The sequence below is a fragment of the Jaculus jaculus genome, chromosome 13, assembly GCF_020740685.1.
Source record: "Jaculus jaculus isolate mJacJac1 chromosome 13, mJacJac1.mat.Y.cur, whole genome shotgun sequence".
Classification (NCBI taxonomy): Eukaryota; Metazoa; Chordata; class Mammalia; order Rodentia; family Dipodidae; genus Jaculus; species Jaculus jaculus.
Window position 1 is genome coordinate 2,024,052 of NC_059114.1, and position 15,993 is coordinate 2,040,044.

The 15,993-nt window shown below is 50.1% G+C and overlaps 1 protein-coding gene and 1 pseudogene across 1 annotated transcript; both read right to left on the minus strand.

Annotated features, from left to right (window-relative positions):
• Nucleotides 1–2,081: 2,081 nt before the first annotated feature.
• Gsc2 (goosecoid homeobox 2) lies at nt 2,082–3,674 on the minus strand. The gene is made up of 3 exons (XM_004670814.2): nt 3,416–3,674; nt 3,056–3,300; nt 2,082–2,183 (listed from the first exon to the last, which is right to left on the minus strand). Exons 1-3 carry the CDS (start codon nt 3,672–3,674, stop codon nt 2,082–2,084), a joined length of 606 nt encoding a protein of 201 aa, XP_004670871.2.
• Nucleotides 3,675–8,007: 4,333 nt separating this feature from the next.
• Nucleotides 8,008–15,971, minus strand: LOC123454183 (annotated as a pseudogene).
• Between the last annotated feature and the right edge of the window lie 22 nt (nt 15,972–15,993).

Below are 15,993 nucleotides of genomic sequence, written 5' to 3' on the forward strand. Positions count from 1 at the left end.
ATGTTCAGGCAGGAAGCGATTATAAATCCACAAGATGAATGGACAGGCATTGGCCAGCTGGTAGTGAAGAGGCATTGAAGTCCCAGAGGTGAGAAGAGGCCAGATAAATTCCTAAACGGACCTTTGACAGCACAGCATGCAGTGAGGTAGGAAATGACACCAGGGCCAGGCCAGGCCAGGCTGCACCGGACCTCTGGAGAGGAACCATTCCTGACTAAACGCCAGAATGGGTGCTGATAAATATGACTAGAGGCAGTTGCGATGGCCAAGATGGGAAGAGAGAGCGATTTGCATCGGGTTGGTGTAGACGAAGCTGAGAGAAGACAGACTCTGGGTTCATTGATGTTTTATTTAGAGGTAAAATCGGTTGGACTGAGTGTGCAGGGTGAATTGAGGGCTCTGGGATTCATACATCTGGCCTGTGCAGGGGAAGAGATCACTGTGTGCTAGGTGATTTTGAGGACACTTGTGGGTTTCCAGGCACAGTCCTCAGGAGGACAGTTTAAAATAAATATCTAGCTTGGGGAGAAGACTGAGTGTGCTCATCTTGGGAGCCCTTAGCAAGGGCTGAGGCATCTCTGGATGAAGGACGCATGCCTGTTGGATGTTATCCCAGCATCCTTAGCCCCAGGAGCTACATCCTCACTCCACAGTCTGGCTTTTTTTTTTTTTTTTTGAAGGACTGTATCTCTTGCAGATACCTCCCCACACCTTCCGTGGCCTGTGAGAGGATGTAGCAAAGTGTTCATGCCAAATGAAGATGGTGTTAGGTGCCATCAGCCCGCTGCACAGGGCCATTGGGAATGGAACCCTTGTTTTCATGATGCCATGCCTGGGGCCAGGGTTATGGAAGGGGCAGGGCAAGCGTTTGTCAAGGTAGTGAGGGTGGAGTTTTCCCAATCTAACGTCCTCTTGTCCACCCTAGGATGGCAGGGGTTGACTGCCAGAAGGGAGACATAGACACCCCCCAGGGGCAAAAGGTAAAGGGTCCTCATGTGAAGGTGAGTACTGCCTACAGACCACAGCAAGTCCTCAGAGGGCCTGGCCACCATCCATGGCTTCAGTTCTGCTGGGGGCACATGGTATGGGGACTAAGGACTCACTGGGTTATGCTCTCCCTCGGATACCCTGAGTCCCCTCCTTGGCAGGAAGGAGGAGGGACGCTCACTGGATGTGGAAATGGAGCAGGAGTGGGCTCGGGACTGTTCTGTGGTATTTGCAGATCTCGTTTTATTTCTTTTTTTTTTAAATTTTTTAAAAATTATTTATTTATTTATTTGATAGTGACAGACACAGAGAGAAAGACAGATAGAGGGAGAGAGAGAGAATGGGCGCGCCAGGGCTTCCAGCCTCTGCAAACGAACTCCAGACGCATGCGCCCCCTTGTGCATCTGGCTAACGTGGGACCTGGGGAACCGAGCCTCGAACCGGGGTCCTTAGGCATCACAGGCAAGCGCTTAACCGCTACACCATCTCTCCAGCCCTCGTTTTATTTCTTGATGTCAGCACAAGACTCGGAGATGAGGAGCATGTACAGCAGTTTTGGAAATTACCACCTCCAGCCCTGTTCTAGAGGCCCAGGTGCCAGGGCTCAATGCAGGACCTTTGAGGACATGGCAAGCCCAGGGCTGTGCAGGGGACACTGCCTTGGCAGGAGCATGGAAGATCAGCCAAGGGGCCCACGTCTGTGTTAAGAGGGCTGTGGTTAGACCCTGGGATGGGAGGGAGGCTCTGCTGAAGAGGATTCTGGGTCCTGGTGTTGATAAGCAATGGTTCCTGTCCTGGGTTGGAGTCCATCTCTCTGAGTGGTGGTTGGGGGGGGGTGCTGAGGAAGGCCATTCACTTTATGCCCGGCTCCACCTGAAGGGGATCTCTCTGGTACCTGCCTCGTGTGCCCTTCCTTCAGGGGCAAAGGGCACCGGGCATTGTCCTACACCCCACACTCCCACCCAGCGCTAGCTCTAGGCGGCCTGATGCTTATGGAAGTGGCTGTTTTCTCACAGCTCCTATTCAAGTAGGTCTGTCCTCTCCGTGAGGTGCCCCACTGCCATGGCCAAGGCCCAGAGCAGTGCCAGGTACCATCAGCTGTCCTTGGGAAGTTTCTTGGTCCCAGGTAAGAGCCTGGAAGACACTGATGCCCGCTTCTGGTGTCTCCACTTGGCCCGGCGGTTCTTGAACCAGACCTGAAGAGAAGGAGGGGACAGCTTAGAATCACCCCTCTCTTCCTAGGACCCTCATCCAGAGCACTCTGTGATAGGTGGGCGGGGCAGGAGGCTGCGCTACAGAGGTGTGGGTGAATGAGGGGTGCGCGGGGCATCTTTCTTTACCGGGTGCAGACAAGACAAGAGACCATGCAAATTTTCCCACACGTAATGGGAAACTCTTTTCCCACCTTCTCGACTCTTGGCTCAGAGACAGCCAGAGACTCTCTTTCTCCCTGTCCCTCATCCCTTCCTCCATTTCCCTCCCTCCCTCCTCTCTCTTTCATTAGTTCTCTTTGAGACAGTTTCCAATTTGCGATGGATCTGAGGATGAACTGATCTTTCTGTCTCCACCTCCTGTATGCTGGGATTACAGGCACGCGCCCCCTTCTGAACTTCCCCAAATCTGGACCATGAAGGAATGTCTCAACATTGGGTAAAAAATGGGAGGGGATAAACCGGGCGTGGTGGTGCACGCCTTTAATCCCAGTACTCGGGGAGGCAGAGGTAGGAGGATCCCCGTGAGTTCGAGGCCACCCTGAAACTGCAAAGTTAAATCCAGGTCAGCCTGGGCCAGAGTGAGACCCTACCTCACAAAACAAAACAAAACAAAACCAAACCAAAAACAAAACCAAAAAGGGGGGACTTACATATAACAGAACGGCCTTTTATGTCTCTCCAGTTCCGGGGACAAATCCCTGACCACTTCCTCAGCGCCCCCTGCCCCACGGCCCCGGGACTATCCTTGTGCCCCATCGTGTGGTGCCCAAATGCCCAGGTCTTCCTCCTACACGCGGAGGACGAGGAACGGGCGAGATCGGAGAGGAGAATGGCTCTTGGGCCAACACACCCACCTCCACGCGCTCTTCGCGCAGGCAGATGCGTCCGGCCAGGCGCTCGCGCGTGCCCACGTCGGGGTACTGGTTCTGCACGAAGAGCGCTTCGAGCGCCTGCAGCTGCTCCTCGCTGAAGATGGTGCGGTGTCTCCGCGTGCGCCGCTGCGAGCCGGCTGCGGGCATCCCCCGCGAGCCTCCAGCGGGCGCGGCCAAGGCCAAGGGAGTCCCGGGCCCCAGGCTCAGTGGCCACCGCAGCCGCGCGCCTGCGGGGCGAGGGGCACGGTCAGATGCCAGCTGGCGGCTGAGCTCGCCACCCCCATGGCCCAGGCGATGGGGGGAGGGTCTCCCCAAGGCCCGCCACCCCGCGCGCCCACTCACCCAGCCTGGCCGCCTCCGGGCTCTGACGGGGCGCCTCGCGCTGGCCACCGCAGCAGCAGCAGCAGGCGCAGGGCGCAGCCTCGGGGACCGCGGGCTCGCTGGGCTCCTCGGGGCTCCGGCTGCCTGCGGGCTGCTGTGGCCAGGCGACTCGGGCAGCGACGCTGCGCTCGGGCATGCTGGACAGGATGTGCTCGATGGAGAAGGGGCAGGGCGGTCCCGGGCCCTTGCGGCTGGCTGTACCGCCCGTGGTCGCCGCCATGCCCGCGGCGCCACCGGCTGGCACCGCGGGGATATATATACGTCGAGGGGAGGGGATGCGGTAATCTCCGGGCCGGGCACCACGTCCGCACCGGCTAATCCGGTCGCGCCGGCCCGCCGCGCGCTAATCCCCGAAGGTGGCGGCGGGAGAGCCTTTTCGGCCGCCCGGGCGCGCGGGGGGTTACTCTGCGAGGAGGGAGCCTGGCGCCCCCGCCGTGTCCGCTGCCTCGTGGATATGGGGCCTGGGCTCTTCCGATCAGAAGATGCAGTCGCCCCGAGGATGCCCGGACCCCGAGCGCGCAGCATGTCTGCTGCTGTCCTGTCCCCTGGCTTCCTTCATCCTAGCTGTGTTCTGGAGACACGCAGGTTCCACATTCTTGCACTCCAGCACTCTGGGCAGCTCGGTGATCCCACCGCCCAGCTCTCACTCACTTTGGAACCTGGATCCAGCAACATCCATGGTGGGACCCATTTCGGCTGTGTCCTGAGTTCCCGATTTTCTGCTTTCTCTGTAGGGAGAGGAAGGCTTGCCTAACCCCATCCAAAGCTTCCTCCTGCTTCCCCAGAAGGTGACACCCAGCGCCCCTGTCCCTTGCTGCTCTTTGTTTTCAAGGTAGGGTATCATTCTAGCTCAAGTTGATCAGGCACACTGTAGCCTCAGGCTGGCTTCGAATTCACAGTGATCCGCCTACCTCTGCCTCTTGAGCTCTGGGATTAAAGGTGTGTTGCCACCACGCAGGCCCCTTGCTTTTTGATACATCAAAGTCCCCTTCACATTACACCGCCCCAAAACTCTTTTAGTGTCCCTCCCTGACTGACTCTTCCTGGCTAGTCCAGTTCTGCCTACATTATCCACCCCACCCCCACCTGGCCCCTCTGCGCCCTGTCCTTCTGCATCTCATCTCAGCGGCGTATTTCCTTGGAAACGGACTGTCCAATAGCCTAAGTCTGGGCCCCAGGACTACCACACTTAGTTCAGACCTATATGCCCGTGCCAGCAAACCATCTCTGCCCTTAAGTAGAAAGCAGGCCCCGGTGGCTACTGTTGCAGCGCCACGCAGCGTCCCACCTTCCCTGGGTTGTTGAGCAAGTCTGTGGCTTTAGGTTGACCACATACTGTGGACATAACTTGAACTCATAGATGCGACACAGGGGTAAAGAGCCTGAATTCTTTTTTCAAAAAATCAGGAAGGGGCCCTGGCGAGATGACTCAGTGGTTAAGGCACTTGCCTGCAAAACGTGACGGCTAGAGTTCAAGTCCCCAGTACCTATGTAAAGTCAGATGCACAAAGTGGCCCATGCATCTGGAATTTGTTTGCAGTGGTTAAAGGCCCTAGTCCACCCATTTTTTTTCTTCTCTCTCTGTTTGCAAATAAATACAAAAATATTATTAAAAAGATTTGGGTGTGGTGGTGCACATCTTTAATCCCAACACTCAGAAGGCAGAGGTAGAAGGATCGCTGTGAGTTTGAGGCCAACCTGAGACTACATAGTGAATTCCAGGTCAGACTGGGCTGGAGAAAGATCTACCTTGAAAAACCAAAAAATAAAATAAACAAAAATATTTATTTTAGCAGAGAGGAGGGCTGGAGAGATGGCTTAGCAGTTAAGGCAAAGCCTAAGGACACATGTTTGATTCTCCAGGTGTCTGGAGTTTGATTACAGTGGTTGGAAGCCCTGGCACACCAATTCTCCCCTTCCCTCCCTCCTCCCCTCCTTGCCCCTCCTGCATTTAAAAAAAAAAAACAAAACAGTCTGCTGGGCTTTCCTAAAAACAAAACAAAACACAGACAGAGAGGAGAAAATTGCAAAATTTAGGGTCATAATCAATAACACACAAAAGAGACATTAGGGAAATTTAACAAGGCTAAAAATACAATTTTATCAATGAAGATGATAAAATATAAACGAATGTGGTAGTTTGAGGGAGATGTCATCCATAAACTCACGTGTTCTGAAGCTTTGGTCCCCAGCTGATGCCACTTTGGGAGGTAGAGCCTTGCTGGAGGAGGTGTGTTGCTGGGGGAAGGTTTAGGCGGGCTGTTATCGCCAGCTCCCCCTTGCCAGAGCTCAGCTCACTCTCCTGCTGCTGTTTTCCACCTGCTGTGGCAGAGGTGATGCCCAGCCTCTGCTCATGCCACGCTGTCCCCTGCCATCATGAAGCTTCCCCTCAAGAGACTGTAAACAGAAAAAAACCCTTTCCTCATCAGCTTCGGGTCAGATGTTTTATCCTAGGAATGAGAAGGTGCCCACAAATAGAAAATAATTAGCACATGTTACTGACAGTAATGAACGTAGGATATAACTATAGCTCTTACTGGCATAAAAAGAGTAGTAAGATATAATGCCTAATTTTATTTTTATTTTTTTATTGACAACTTCCATTATTGTAAACAATATCCCATGGTAATGCCCTCCCTCTCCCCGCTTCCCCCTTTGAAACTCCACTCTTTATCAGATCCCCTCCCCCTCTCAATCGGGCTCTCTTTTATTTTGATGTCATGATCTTTTCCTTCTCTTATGATGGTCTTGTGTAGGTAGTGTCAGGCACTGTGAGGTCATGGATATCCAGGCAACTTTGTGTCTGGAGGAGCACATTGTAAGGAGTCCTACCCTTACTTTGGTTCTTACATTCTTTTCACCTCTTCTGCAATGGACCCTGAGCCTTGGAAGGTGTGATAGAGATTGAGCTGCATGCAGCATGGCTTTTTTTCCAGCTTTCTGTCAGCTGGTCTACATGGAGGAGGTTTTCAGCTCAGTCCCAGTAGGATTTCTCAGTGACCTTGAAGTACAAGTATGTGGAGTCTTCAGCAATAGGATCTTACCATCTATTCCTGGTGGGAAACCAAGGGCCTTGGCAATGGCCTGTAATGTTTTGGGGGCACCAGGGACCTCCCTGACCAACAACTCACTGGAAGATATCCCGTGCCTGGCACTGAAAGTTTTCTAGTAACAATCTATGGCTCCTGTGTGTTCCATTGTCCAAAAAAGTGGGTTTCCATATGACTTATTTATATCTTCTTAGATTTTGATTAGCCTTCCCTCCACCTTTCCTTTACTCAATCTCTTCCCCTGACCTCATTTAGGCCTTTTCACCCCCACTAATCTGTTCTACTGACATATTTACAATGCTACATTATTGTCCCCTCCTCCCTCCCTTTCTATTACCTTTATATCACCTTTCTAATTTCTATTAGTAATTGAGAATTAGCCTATGGTTAATTATGCACGAAATTTGGACATTTTCACCCTAAAGTCAAGTATAAAATAAAGTTGTCCATTCTAGCTGTACTCAGTATTATACTGGAGATCCAAGTCAGTGGCAACAAAGAAAAATATATATGTAAGTAGCCATGCGTGGTGGCACACACCTTTAATCCCAGCACTCTGGAGGCAGAGATAAAATTACCATGAGTTTGAGGCCAACTTGGAACTGCAGAGTGAATTTCAGGTCCGCTTGGACTAACCCCACCCTGTAAACAACAACACAGCAAAACAAGACATTATTATATTTAGATAAGTGGCTTTCAACCACCCACATGTTGAAGGCTTGGGCACTAGATTTTTTATTGGGAGTGTGTGGATTCTTGGGGAGGTAGAGCCTTGTGAGAGGAAGTTAGCTCACTGCATGTGTGCCCTCGAATTGGCTACATCTTTCTCTTATTCTCCTTCCCTCTCTTCTCCCCTCGTCTTTCTTCCTTCCCTTTTCTTTGCTTCTGGATGCCATAGGAAACAGCTCCCTGTCTTGCCATAGGCTTAAAGCAACAGGATCACGTGACCATGCGATGAGCTCTCCAAAGCCCTGAGCCAACATGAACTTTTCCTCTGCAAATGGATCATCTCAGGTATGTTGTTACAGTAATAGTAGACCCTGACTAACACAGGTCTACTGCCCTCAAAAAAGAAGGAAGTCTTTGGTGACGCATCACCTAACATGTAAAAGGTAAAACTACTGGGGATGGGGAGATGGCTTAGTGGTTAGAGGTGTTTGCTTGTAAAGCCTGCTGGTCTGGTTCAATTCCTTTGTACCTATATAAAGCCAGGTGCAAAAAGTGGTGCAAGTGTCTGGCATTTGTTTGCAGAGGCAAGGGACTCATCCATACACAAACATACACAGATATGTGCCAATAAATAACCTTTTTAAAGGTAGAACCACATTAGAGACCTTCCAGAATGAGTACATTTCAGTAGCAAAGTGCTTTCCTATCATGCATGAGCCTTAGGGTTTAATCTTTAGCATTAGTTTTTGTTTTTTTTTTTTCCTCACAACTTTTACAGTTTATTGGTTACCTTAGACTTTTGCAGCATTGTGGCAGATCAAATTACTGCAGTCTTCACTCCTTTGGCTTTTTGCCAGCACTGTCATTGGCCTTGGCAGTGCCCCTGACTTTCCTCATTCTGTTCTTGTGTTCCTTCCTCTGTTTTTTTGAGGTCCTTTTCTTCTCATATCGACTACACCTTGCAAGTCTATATTTGGGCTCATTTTTCTTTGCATAATCCAAGTAACCATGAATCACGCCAAAGCCAGTTGTCTTGCCACCATCAAGATGGGTTCTGAATCCAAATACAAAGATGACATATGGTGTGGCCTTGCACATTTTGGCTCGTTTCCCCCAAATTTTGGTCTGAGGTACTGTAGCCTTCCCTGGATGTAGGACATCAATGACCATTTTTTTCTCTGAAGCAGTCTCTTAGTCACTAACTTCCTGGTCTGGATAGTTACTGTGACATTCGTGATGGTGGTGATCCCCAACAGCAAGGAGGAAAAGCAGCATTTTATATATACGTACACACACACACACACACACACACACACACACTAAATGAAATTAGAAGTTTGTAGAGGTAATGGAAATGAGTTTGAATGATTTTTTTTTTTTATTTATTTGGGAGCAACAGACACAGAGAGAAAGACAGATAGAGGGAGAGAGAGAGAATGGGCACCCCAGGGCCTCCAGCCTCTGCAAACGAACTCCAGATGTGTGCGTCCCCTGGTGCATCTGCTAACGTGGGACCTGGGGAACCGAGCCTCAAACTGAGGTCCATAGGCTTCACAGGCAAGCGCTTAACCGCTAAGCCATCTCTCCAGCCCTTGAATGATTTTTTAAAACACTTTTCTTTTTTGTTTTCTTTGCATAGTCTTTTAAAAAAATTATTTAGTTTTTATTTTTATTTATTTATGTATTTTGGATTTTCAAGGTAGGGTCTCAGTCTGGCTCAGGTTGACCTGGAATTCACTATGTAGTCTCAGGGTGGCCTTGAACTCATGGTGATCTTCCTACCTCTGCCTCCTGAGTGCTGGGATTAAAGATGTGTGCCACCATACCAATTTTTATTTTTATTTATTTATTTGACAGAGAGAAAGAAGGAGAGAGAGAGCATGGCATGCCAGGGCCTCCAGCCATTGCAAATGAACTGCAGACACATGAGCCAATTTGTGCATCTGGCTAACGTGGGTCCTGGGGAGTTGAACCTGGGTACTTTTGTTGTGCAGGCAAATGCCTTAACCACTAAGCCATCCCTCCAGCCCTAGAACATTTTTAATTGACAACTTCTATAATTATAGATAATAAACCCTGGTAATTCCCTTCCCTCCCTCACTTTCTCCTTCACAAATCCACTCTCCATCATATCCCTTCCCCATCTGATTTAGTATTTTATTTTTATGTCATCATCTTTTCCTCCTATTATGAGGGTCTTGTGAAGGTAGTACTATGCACTGTGAAATCGTGGATCTCCAGACTATTTTGTGTCTGGAAGATTGCATTGTAAGCAGTTCTACCCTTCCTTTGGCTAGAATACTTTTGTTGTTGTTGTTTTGTTTTTCAAGGTAGGGTCTCACTCTAGCCCAGGCTGACCTGGAATTCACTATGTAGTCTCAGGGTGGCCTTGAACTGATATTGATCCTCCTACCTTTGCCTCCCAAGTTCTGGGATTAAAGGTGTGCACCACCATGATTTTGTTTAAAATGTTATATATGTATATTGTGTTTGTTTTCTTTTCTTTTCTGTTTTTTTCGAGGTAGGGTCTCACTCTAGCTCATGCTGACCTTGAATTAAAGGTGTGTGCCACAATGCCTGGCTTCAATTGTATATTTTAATTAAATAATAAAGAACTAGGTTTCAGGCTGGATAGATGGCTCAGTAGTTTCAAGGCACTGGCTTGCAAAGCCTGCTGGCCCAGGTTTGATTTTCCAGTACCCATATAAAGTCAGATACACAAAGTAGCAGATACATATGGAGTTGGTTTGCAGAGGCAAGAGGCTCTGGCACACCAATTCTCCCTTTCTTTCTGTGTCATAAATAAAAAAAATTTTAGGCTGGGCAAGTAGTCACCACTATCTGCAAAAAAAAAAAAAAAAAAAAGCTTCTCTGATCAAAAGTTAGTGCAGCATTACTCTATGGGAATAAACATGAAAATTTAGAGGGCAATTTAATCGGCTCCTCTAGTGTCCATGTCCTTTTGAACCATCGGCTTTTGGCTAGGTTTTCAGTACTACGCATGAATCTCCTCCTGTGAAGCAGGCCTTCAATCCAGTCAGAGAGCACTTGCTGGCTCCCATAATACTCGCGTCACTATTGCACCAGAGGGCTCATCTTGCCTGGATGGTTGGTTGTATAGTTCACAGGGTTCACTGTTGGTTAAGACTCTTGATGACTTGGGAGGCTGAGTTAGGAGGATTACCCTGAGTTTAAGGCCAGTCTGGGGCTACAGAGTGAGTTCCAGGTCAGCCCAAGCTAAAGTGAGACCCTACCTAGAAGGGGGGATGCAAGCTGTGCGTGGTGATACACACCTGCCATCCCAGCATTTAGGAGGTGGAGTCAGGAAAATCAGGAATTCAATGTAATACTAAGTTTGAAGCCAGCTTTGGGATACATAAAACCCTGTCTTGAAAATAAAAAGAACAAGACAGTAGCAGAGGCCAGTAAGCTAGAAAGGAGATATAAAGGGAATAGAAAGGGAGGGTGGGAGGGGGGAACTTAATATTGGATGGTATTGTATATATGTAAGTAGAACAGATTGAGTAAAGGAAAGGTGGAGGGAGGGCTAATAAAATCTAAGAGACTATAAATAAGTCATATGGAAACCTGATCTTAAAAAATATTTCATTTTTATTTATTTATTTGAGAGAGAGAGAGAGGGAGAGGGAGAGGGAGAGGGAGAGGGAGAGGGAGGGAGGGGTGGGGAGAGAATGGGCACGCCAGAGCATCCAGCCACTGCAAACGAACTCCAGACACATGTGCCCCTATGCATCTGGCTAAGGTGGGTCCTGGTGAATTGAATCTGGGTCCTTTGACTTTGCAGGCAAATGCCTTAACTGCTAAGTCATCCCTCCAGCCTGGAAACCTACTTTTTTGGACAGTGGAACACTCAGGAGCCATCATTACTAGAAAATTTTCAGAACCAGGGATGGGATAACTTCCAGGGAGTTGTTGGCCAGGAAGGTCCCTGATGTCCCCAAAACATTACAGGCCATTGCCAAAGCCCTTGGTTTCCCACCCAGAATAGATAGTAAGACCCTATTGCTGAAGACTCCATACACTTGGATTGCAAGGTTGCTGAGAAATCCTGCTGGAGGCGAGCTCAAAACTTCCTCCATGTAGACCAGCTGACAGCTGGAAAAAGACATGCTACATGCAGTTCAATGAGAGAGAGAGAGAACTCACCAGTGAAGATACTCAACAATGGAAACTGCAAGCCTTATATTTGGCCAACCAGGCCAAATGAGCCAATGGGTGCAATAGTGGCACATCTGTTATGGGGGAAACCAGCTCTCTAATTTGACTGGAGGCCCACTCCATGGGAGGGAATATATCCCTGATACTGAAAGCCTGCAACAGGGGTAGTCATGAGCCCTAGGGGTATAATGTCTGCTGCTGTCTGGCTAAATGTATATACTATGTTCATCAAACTGCCCAGTAAGCACTTCTCTTATGTTCATACCCATATATTAATGCTACTTTCCCTTTGGGTTAGAGAATCTTCTCTTTTCAGATGGCAGTGACCTTGGGATGATTCAGAAGACACTATGGTGCTGAGAAGAAGTGACAGAGGAGTGCTCAGCACTGAAACATCTCCATCACACCTTCCAAGGCTCAGGGTCCATTGCCAAAGAGGTGGAGGAAAGAATGTAAGAGCCAAAGTTGCTTCTCCAGACACAAAAATGGCCTCACAGCACCTGACACTATCCACACAAGTCCATCATAATAGGAGGAAAAGATGATGACATCAAAATAAAAGAGAGAGTGATTGAGAGGGGGAGGGGATATGATGGAGAGTGGATTTTCAAAAGGGAAAGTGGGGGGAGGGAGGGAATTACCATGAGATATTGTTTACTATTATGGAAGTTGTCAAATAAAAACAAGGTAAAACAACATCTTTAAAACATATTTTATTTATTTTTTGTTTATTTATTTGAAAGAGAGAGAGGCATACAGACAAGAGAGAGTGGGCACACCAGCGCCTCCAGCCATTGCAAATGAACTCCAGACACATGTGCCACCTTATGCATCTGGCTTACGTGGGTCCAAAAGAATTGAACCAAGGTTCCTTGGCTTTGCTGGCACATGCCTTAACCGCTTATCCATCTCTCCAGCCAAAGACACCATCTTTTGAGGCTTATTTAAGTCTTGAAGAACACCAGATTCTTGAAGCCATCCTATTGATCCTGTGGGCTTAGTTCTCTTAGCTGATATTCTGTCTTGCAGTTAATATAATAATTACTTCCATCTGTCTCCTGATATTTTTGTGCTGTTCCTGTTCCAAGGAAGGATCAATTCTATAATAGCTGTCCAAGCTTCTCAGAGCACAGGCCCAGTTGGAACCCTTACTGTGTACATCTTATACTCTAGATATAAACAGAGCATCCCTGGAGCACAGGTGTAGCTCAGAGATACTTGCCTAGCTAGTATCCAGGCAAGCAAGATAAAATGGTAGAGCACTTGCCTAGCATACATGAAACCCTGTATTCTTTTGTTTGTTTGCTAAAGTATAACTTTTAATTAAATTAATTAATTCATTATTATTATTATTATTATTTTTTTTTTGGAGACTGACAGAGAAAGAGGCTGATACACACAGAGAGAGAATGGGCACACCAGGGCCTTCAGCCACTGCAAACGAACTCGATACATGCACCACCTTGTGCATCTGGCTAATGTGGGTCCTGGGGAACTGAGCCTGGAACCGGGGTCTTTAGGCTTCACAGGCAAGCGCTTAACCACTAAGTCATATCTCCAGCCCTAATTTTATTTTTATTTGGAACTTTTGGGTCTTACTCTAGCCCAGGCTGACCTGGAATTCACTCTGTAGTCTCAGGGTGGCCTTGAACTCAGTGATCCTCCTCCCTGTGCCTCCCAAGTGCTGGGATTAAAGGCGTGTACCACCACACACAACTTTATTTGGAACTTGAAAAGATGAACATCTTGTAAGTTGGTCATAGAGTTAGCCTCCATGTGCCCTCTCCCCTGCACCCATTCCAAAGATGGCCCCTCTCAGTGGGGATACCAGTATCCACTGTGGGCTCACAAATGCACCAGTCAGTCTCTGTGGGGAGGACAATGCCCACTGCACACCTTCCCACTCTGTGGCTCTTGCATTCTTCCTGCCTCCTCTTTCTCAGTGTTTCTCAAGCCCGGAGAGAGTGTGGAAACCTCCTTTAGTGTTGAGCTCTTCAGGGCCTGGATTCTAATCCCTGGCCCACAAAGGGGCCTGCCTTCCTTTCTTCCTCCGTTGCTTCTTCTCTTCTCTCCTTGATTTGAGACTTCAGCCCAGGCTTCCTTGGAACTGGGTCTCATGTGGCCTAGAACGACCTCCTGATTCTCCTCCCAAGAGCTGAGATGACAGGCCCTATCTGTTATTTCCAGCCCTGTGGTGCCTTTAACCCACTTCCAGTCACTTTCCTTTCTTTCTCTCGTGACCCTGCTCCTCAAACAGATTCTACAAACATAAATCCTTGCTTGGATTCCCGAGTTCACACTTCTGCATTCTCCTCCTCCCCTACCTCAGCATCAACCACTTCCTCCTCACTTTGAGATGCCCAAACTGAGGCCAGCTTCTACAGTGCACTGAACATGGCTCCCAGCCCGAGTCTGTGAAGCCAGTCCTGGGGTTCTGGTGGACACTACTGCAAAGGGGCCTTCCTGAGAAGCCACTTCTGTCCCCAGCACACGCTCAGGGGCCATCCTAGCTGCTCCCGGCTATCATTTCTTCTCTTAGAATGAAGAGCACTAATGGAGGATTCCAGGAATGGTCAAAGTGGTCCTGGCCAAAAGAGAAGCGTCTATGAGCACGAGGCTGGAGCACTGACAGATTCCGGGTTTCTGCAGCCAAATGGTAAACTGGGCGAGAGGCTGGGAGGAGTCCTGACTCTGCTCAGAGCTGGGGAAGGGGGACTGGAGACGCAGAACGAACCCGAGCCTAGGATGCCCTCGGCGGGTCCTGGCTCCCCACCCCCACCCTTCCTGTCCCTGCCTGCTCCCGGGCGCGGGCCAGGCCATCAGGATTCCCCTGATTGCTTTCTTTCATGTTGGCACCTTTTCTACAGCGAACGCCCGCTAATGCCTCCCTTATCACGGAATTAGGGGATTTGGGGCCGATTGCACAAAGGGTCCTCCATAGCGTGGTAATCAAACGCCAATCGGCCTCATCTCCGGCAGGCAGGGGAAGAAAGAGAGCTCGGGGGATTAGCGCGGGTCCGCGGCCAGGCCCAGCCTAGATAGCATCGGCTTGGCCAAGGGGCGAAGCTGCCGGAAGGGCCGCCTCAGCCGCAGAGAAAGGCCGGCTTAGTGCCTTGAGACGCGGATTCTGAAACCATTAGGGGGGATTAACACCCGGGTTAATCTGCTTTGGTCGCTCAGTTGTCACTAGCACAGAAAATGCCTGAGTTGGAGAGACCTACGGCTCTAGGCGACAAGTCTCGGTTTTCCCAGCTGTCACCGTCAAGGTAGGTCCCGAGGACAGACAGGTGCCCATCATCAGGTGTGTGGACCTGGGCAGCTGTTGTTTCCAGAAGCCTGGCCCATCGCCACTGCTACCTTCCTGAGCCACGGGAACTCATTCCCTGCCCTTCCCGCCCCAGGCTAAAGGAAAGGACGTTTCTACCCCTCTTTTGACCGGCTCCATAGCTGGCCTCCTGTCTTGGAATCCTTAGAAAAGTGCACATGCTCGCCATTGCACAGGGTCAGGAAAGCAGGCTGGAGTGGGTGTAGACAGAGACAAGCGTGGAGGTCACTAGCCATCCCTCCATCTCTCCCTTGGGATTCCTTTCTAGAACTAACCCCTGAAGGGCATTTGTTGATCGAATCTGAGGGTTTAATGTGATACCACCTGATGCCTGCCCTACCCTTCGTCTCGTGGGGAACGGGGAGACTGGTGGAGCTGCGGGCCCTGGACACGGACCTTTTGTCTTCACACCTGAGCAATGGGGCTGGGCAAGGCTAAGACAGGATGAGCATGTGGCCTGTCCCGTGATACTCTCTGCTGCCTTCCATAGGGCCAAAACTCCCTCCCTCTTGCTGCTGATAGGCTCCTCCATAAGGGACTCACAGAGGTGTGCCTGCACCTGGCTTTCTCCTTTATGGGAATGTGGCAAGGCCACCATGTCTTTCATAAGTTCACAGTTGCGACAGGGGTCCGTTCTGGAATAATCAGGTAGGCAGATGTGTAAGCCGGGAGAGGCAGAGACCAATGGCGGGGCTTGCTTGCCTCCCTCCCTTCCTTCCTCTCTCTCTCTCTTTGTTTCTTTCTTTTTCTGGACCCCAGCCCTTGTCCCCATACCACATCGGAGCCACATACAGAGGAAGGAAAAAGGCACGGAGTCTTTCTTCTTTCAGCCGTGACCTGTGATTCTCTAGCCCAGGACCTGTCTTGGGAACACCAAGGGGAGAAGCCGTAGGTTTCAAGCTTTGCCATCTGAGCACCACAGGAAGGTGTGGGGGGCAGTTCGGGACAGAGGACCGGGCTCCTGCACACGGGTCACACAGGGCCCCAAGGGCAGTGGGGACCACTGGGCAGAGGACAAGGAAGCCTCTGGAGGGAGCCGCAGAAATGGAGAGAGGGGAGGGTCCCCTCAAGTTGGCGGGTCAGGAGGGCGCTTGGGGCACAGACGCGGGACAGTGGGTGCAGACAGGTTTGCAAACGAGGGATGCCAGGACAAGAGCGCCACGAAATCCGAGGACCACGAACGCTGGCAGCGACTGTGAGCGCGGACCTTCCGGGTAGACAGGCAGGCGGCCGGCGCCTCGCGTGCCCGAGCGCGTGCCCGTGCGCATGCGCGCGCGCGGCCCGGCGACGTCATCGGCGCGCGACCCGGCCGTCTC